Source organism: Macrobrachium nipponense, chromosome 38 (genome assembly GCF_015104395.2).
Source record: "Macrobrachium nipponense isolate FS-2020 chromosome 38, ASM1510439v2, whole genome shotgun sequence".
NCBI classification, from domain to species: domain Eukaryota; kingdom Metazoa; phylum Arthropoda; class Malacostraca; order Decapoda; family Palaemonidae; genus Macrobrachium; species Macrobrachium nipponense.
In genome coordinates this window covers 62650459-62656883 of record NC_061098.1, presented here as the reverse complement: position 1 = coordinate 62656883, position 6425 = coordinate 62650459, and the positions used below count along the sequence as shown (strand labels likewise).

The 6425-nt window shown below is 42.4% G+C and overlaps 1 protein-coding gene across 1 annotated transcript; it reads left to right on the top strand.

Annotated features, from left to right (window-relative positions):
- The first annotated feature begins 591 nt into the window (after positions 1–591).
- Positions 592–1396, top strand: LOC135209855 (zinc finger protein 860-like). Its single transcript, XM_064242615.1, has 2 exons — positions 592–891; positions 1169–1396. Exons 1-2 carry the CDS (start codon positions 592–594, stop codon positions 1394–1396), a joined length of 528 nt encoding a protein of 175 aa, XP_064098685.1.
- The last annotated feature ends 5029 nt before the right edge of the window (positions 1397–6425 follow it).

The following is a 6425-nucleotide window of genomic DNA, read 5'->3' as shown; positions in this document are numbered from 1 at the left end:
GTAATCGATAAGTGTGAATGTAAGTTTCCTTGGTCTGTCAAATTAGCAATGTTGTTCATGTGCTGTGGATTTAAAACTTCAAAATATTTTTAAAGATTCATCTTTGAATATTAGATTTATGACATCAGCAATGAAAATGAGGTTCTGCCACTAGGAAATTTTTGTTTTCGTACCTAAATTCCATAACGTTCTCAGGTACTTGTTTTAAGCATTTTGAGGTTTTTTCCATGAAATAGATTTCTCCTCTTACTTGTTTTCTGTCGTAGATATAAAATTGTCTTTGTAGTATGGTATATTTTCCTGTATGCAATGAGAATTTTGATAGAACAAACATCCAGAGGGAATGGCATACTCAGGATAAAATTTGAGGCACTTGTGTAGGGCACTTGAAGTATAGTAACAGAGCTTCTACCAAATGAATGGGCGTTGGCTTCAGTAATAATGCTAGAACACTCTCAGAGTTAAATTGAAGCTCTGCTTAGCAAGTAGGATGCACAAGATCTTGGGAGAAGAATTGAATAGCTTGACTTTCAGGCTGTAGTGTATTGAAAGTAATAAAAAGTCCACAATTTTGAGTAGTAAGAAAGGAACATGAATGCTGAAATTTTGATAAAATCGCCCTTGAAAAGTGAACTTGATGATCAACTATTACTAACTCCAGTCAAACTTGAAAGTAGGGATCCAGTTGGCTGTCCTGAAAATGCTAATGATCACTCCTCTTCGGATCCATTTGTAGAAATCAAGACTTTGCCAGAGGAGTACTGCAAGTCTGATGAAGATGAAATGAAATATACATGTCAAGTTGATTCAGCAGAGAGTAAGGAATATTCACCAATTTCCAGAAAACAAGTCAATAAAGAAGGATGGGGAGTGAAGCCTATTAGGTGTGAGGTATGTGGCAAATCGTATTCTCGGGAAAAATATCTCAAAAGTCACATGAAGAATCACCTTGGAGCAATCCATTCAACCGTTGTGAATGTGGGAAACATTTTTTCTTAGAAGTGTTCTTTTGGAAGCATATGAGGACCCATACTGGAGAGAGGCCATTTACTGTAGTGAGTGTGGAGGGGCATTTGCTTGTAGAGGTGATCTTACGCAGCATAAAAGGATTCATACTGGATTGTAGCCATTTGTTTGTAGCGAATGTCCGAAAGCATTTTCTCATAAGAGTGATCTCACAAAGCATAAGCGGATTCATACAGGAGAAAAGCCATTTACCTGTGATGAGTGTTTGAAAAGATTTACTCGTAAAAGTGGGCTCACAAATCACATGAGGCTTCATACTGGAGAGAGACCGTTTACTTGCAGTGATGTGTGGGAAAGCATTTGGTCTGAAAGCATGCCTGAAAACTCACATGATCACTCACACTGGAGATTACCCCTTCAGCTGCTGTGAATGTGGGAAGTCTTTCTTTCAGAAAGGTGACCTCCAAATTCACATGAGAACTCACACTGGAGAGAGGCCTTTCAGGTGCACCCAGTGTGAAAAGGCCTTTTATCAGAAAAAGCACCTTAATAGTCATATGATCATTCACAGTGGAGCTTTAAACCATTCAGCTGCAGTGTGTGTCATAGGTCATTCTCCCAGAAAAAATTTTCTCACGCATCACATGCGGACACATCTGGCGAGAAGCCGTACATGTGCGATGTGTGTGGGGTAAAATTCTCTTTTAAACCTTCTCTTACCGTCATTTGAAGTCGCACGGGAGATAGGTCCGTTTAGATGTGCTAAATGTGAGAAAAGGTTGCTTTCAGAAAAATTGTGCCATAGGTAACATGGAGAAAACCATATCGGTACACTTAAGGTGGGAATACCCTCCCTCAGGAGTGTTATCTGGTAATTCATATGAAATATAAATATTCTTGCTAAGGAGAAGCCAGATTGAACCATAGGGAGGAACATTTCCAGGAAAACCTTTTGAGGAGAGAAGGATTTCAACTTCCTTTTCTCTTGTATACTTTTGTCTCAAAAGTAGTACGTATACAATTCACGCAGATTAAAAGAGATTCATATGTGGCAACATATATGAGACTTAGAAGCAACTGAGAAAAGTACTATTTAATAGAGTAATACAAATTGAAGCTAATAGTAGAAGCATTCTCTAAAATAGTTGGTCAGAAAATAAGTTATAAATGCATTAGGGTGTTAATTAGGCATATTCACCAAGCTTAAATGAAACTCTAATAAATCAAGCTTTTTACACATGTAACTTACCAAGTAATTACCTGTAGCTGAAAGCTCACTACTGCGGCAGTCAAATCTTACAAATTTCGTGATGGAGCCACCATCATTAGTGTAGGTGTTAGGACCCGCCCACTTTCAGGACCGATAGGTACAAAAGTGCAGAAAGAACCAATTCGTTTTCTGCCCGCTTCTGACTAACATCGTTGGTTTTGGTTGGTGGTCTAATTTTTCGTCATCGTTGGTGTTATTGGTGACGCACTTGCATATTTTGTGATTTGTTATTAGCTATCATCATTATGTCAAATTCTAGCTCCTCGAGCATTAGGTATTGCTCTCAAGGATGTAGAATTAGATTAATGAAATTGTCTTGTGATTCGCATACTAAGTGTAGCAAATGTAGGGGCCAGATTTTTTCAAAGGACCTATCGTGTCCAGAGTGTACAGATTGGGATGAAACTAAATGGAAAACCTTAAATTCTCATTTAGATAAGTTAGCAAGGGAAAGGAAAAGGAAGGTGGCTCTTAGAGCCGAAAGTAAGGCTATCTTAGAGAGTTCTCCTTCATTAGGAGAGGAATTTCCTTCTCCTGCTCAACTTCCTGTAGCATCCCCGATAATTAGCCCTCCTACTCCCTTACCAGTGTATCCTTCTCCAGGCTCTTGTGTTTCCAAACCCGACACCATTGCCAGCCTCAATAGCACGTTTGAGAAAAAATTTGATTTTCTTGCTGAAGGCTATAGTAGATCTTGGCTCATCTATCAGGTCTTTTGTGGAGGAGAGAGCCCCCTCACAAAAGTGCAGTTATTAGTGATAGTGTTGTGTTATCTGAGGAGGTGGCTGTTCGGCCCACCGGTTCTCCTAGACGAAGGTCACTGTCATGCTCCCCCGCACCGGGGAGAAGACATACTGGGAGTCCAAGGGAGGCCGGAGGGGTTTGCCCCTGGACAGTTGCCCCCTTCGTCGCACCTGTTGGTAGTTCACAGGGAGCGACAGAGCGCCATGGGAAAGGTGTCTCTTTCAGTGCTTCACGTCTGTTGTTGGATTTGTCAGTGGCGTCGCCAGAAAAGAAACGTAGACGGCGCAGATTATCAGCCTCTACGCCGCTAAAGAGACATTCCCTGATCTCTGACAGCTCTCCGCCTCCTGTTAAGAAATACAGAGGCTGGTATCGACCGTCAACCGTCTTGTAGCTTCCAGGTTTTGCCTAGTTGTCAGTGTTTTGCTGCCAGGCATTCGCCATTGTCTGAGCGCCGTCACATCAAGAATTCATAGTGACTGCTAACATACATCGCTCAGCTTCTCTGTTTCCAGTAGCGCCCGTATCGGACCAGGTAGTGCCCGTGGCGGACCGAGTAGCTCCTGCACCTGAGTGCCCGACTCCCCTCTCTGGCAGCTCGATGCACTGTGCTACCCGCGACGGCCCGTTTGGCACCCACTCTTGGAAGCTTGATGGCCTCTTCTGTTGACTTGGTGCCCGCCTCGCTTTGCTTGAGGCCTGGATTTATGCCTAATATGGGGCGTTCGGCACCAATAGCTGCAATATCAGTTCTGGACTTTACTCCTGATTCTACTTTGACCTATGTAGATGAGTCTTTGGCTACTCTCAGACGTAAGCTGGATGAGCTTATGAGTTTCATAAAAAAGGAAGCTTCTTCAGGCAGTAAGGAGAAGGTGTTCTCTCCTATATTGTCGGAGGACGAAGCAGTAGAGCAAGAGACCCAACCTCATTCTGCTTACGCTTCTCTATTGATGTTCTTCTTGGAGAATTACTCAGATTTCTTCTCTCCAGGGAAGACAGTGGCTCCGGCCTCCACTTTTCTCTTGAGGAAAGCACCAGTAGAAGAACTTCCTCAGATGGTTTTGTCCTTTGCTTCTAAGATAGCGTTACAAGAGGTGGAAGATTGGTTGGCTATTAAGAGGGATTTTGGCAAGGCTACGTTCACGTTTCCTCCGTTGAAGCTTATTAAGAAACGCTACAGATATTATGTAACAGGTAAGACTCCTTCCCTGGGAGTATCTGCTTCCTCTCAGGGAGATTTCTCAGCCTTAGTAGACTCGGCCAGATGTTCAGCGTTCAGAGCGGCCAAAGTATTTTTCACTTCGCCAGAGATAGAACATCTTGTGAAAAACATTTTCAAGATTTTGGAGGAGTTTAGTTTCTTAGACTGGACAGTGGGCGCTTTGGCAATGAAGATAGAAAGCTGTTCTTCGTTGCAAGAAGACCTGTCAGCCGATTGGATGGGAGTGCTTTCATGTGCGGACAAGGCAAAAAGAGACTTTTCCAGTGAAGTAGCTTCTCTTTTCGCTATGGGCCTTCTGAAAAAGAGGGAGCTTTGGTGCTCTTTTACCTCTAAGGGAGTTACGTCCACGCAGAAGTCTGCACTGTTATTCTCTCCTTTGGACAAAATATATCTTTTTCTGCCGTCAACGGTAAAAGACATTCTGATGGATCTTCAGAGTAAGTCCACAACAGATTTGTTGACTCAGTCAGCAAAGAAACAGGAGCCGGTTTCCTCGGCTTACAAGTCAGTCTCTCCTCTTCAGCCTCGCCCCTTTCGTGGAGGTAGATCCAGTCATCGATCTAGGCTTAGATCAAACTTGTGGCCAGGCTACAGATCAGTTAGGAAGACCAATATTAAAACTTCCAACAAGCAATGAGTGGTACATCTCCCGTGTTCCCGTAGGAGCAAGGTTCTGTTATTTCTGGAGGGAATGGCGCAACAGAGGTGCGAATCCTTGGGTGGTTTAGGTGTTAAGGGAAGGCTATTTCATCCCTCTCCTACAAAAGCCGCAGTTATCCAGTTTTCCGATAATGTTAATAGCATACTCGGCAGGATCTGAGAGGTGTTTAGCCCTCTCTCAAAAGGTTCAGTCTCTTATGCACAAAAGAGCAGTAGAATTAGCAGTAGATCACAGCTCAGAGGGTTTCTACAACCGACTTTTTGTAGTCCCCAAATCATCAGGGGGCTGGAGGCCTGATCTAGACATCAGTGCTCTGAATCAATATATTGTAAAAACAAAGTTTCGAATGGAGACAAATGTTTCTATCCCAGCTTCTTTTCATCCAGAGGATTGGATGGTGACTCTGGATATGGAAGATGCATACTTTCATATCCCCATACACCCAGAATCAAGGAAACTTCTCTGCTTTGTGTTCGAAGACAAGGTATATCAATTCAGAGCCCTATATTTCGGTCTGACGACTGCGCCCCAAGTTTTCACAAGGGTCTTTGCCCCTCTAGCAAAGTGGCTGCATTTGATGGGAATAAACACCTCTTTTTACCAAGACGACTGGCTCCTTCGCTCTCCCTCAAAGGAACAGTGCACTGGGGACTTGAAGAAACTTTTTGCTCTGACTCGGGACTGGGAATACAGTGGAACCTATACATACGAAAGTCCCTACGTACGAAAAATCCAGGTTACGAAAGCAGAGACGAAGATTTTTTTGCTTCTGTGTATGAAAATACGTAATTCAGGTTGCGAAAGGTAAAGTCCGAGATTCACCCAGACCGCCGAGAACAATTTTAAAACTCGTGCACCGCCAACCCAGTAGACTCCACCATCCTCCCACTCCCATTGGTCAGCATCTGTCCCATCATGCCTCTATGTAAAGGCGTTCCTGGAATTCGTTCATTCACATATATTTCGTTTGTTAACATAAATTCGTGTTAGTGATTTCACTTTCGTTGTTCTGTAAGTTACTTTATCGTGTTGTGTGTGAAAGAAGATTGTGCTTTCTATGGAGACGAAGATGAAGATAATCAAGAAGTGTTAATGTTTTTCTGCCATTTGTTAATGTGTTTCGTAGTAAGTGTTAATGTTTTTCTGTTCATTTTTTTTAATGTTTTCATAAAGTTAAAGTGTTCATGTTTTCTGCCATCCTCCTCCTCTTTACCACTTTTGGACATCGCCTCACTCAAAAGGTAAGGTTCCACATTTTACTACATATGTTTGTACATGTACGTACAGCATTTATTGTACCCTGTACACACAGTTAGGTTAGGTATTGAATGGTCCAAATTGTTGTATTTCATTGTTTATTGGTCAATTTAGCTTTATTATAAAATTTACGGTGGTGTTTTTGTAGGGCTTGGAATGAATTAGGCAATTGACATGTACGTAAAACGTAGTTCTAGATACGAAAAAATCAGGTTACGAAGGCCGCTTCTGAACGGATTAATTTCGTATCCTGAGGCACTACTGTACTAATAAATACCCAAAAATCCCAGATGGTTCCTACT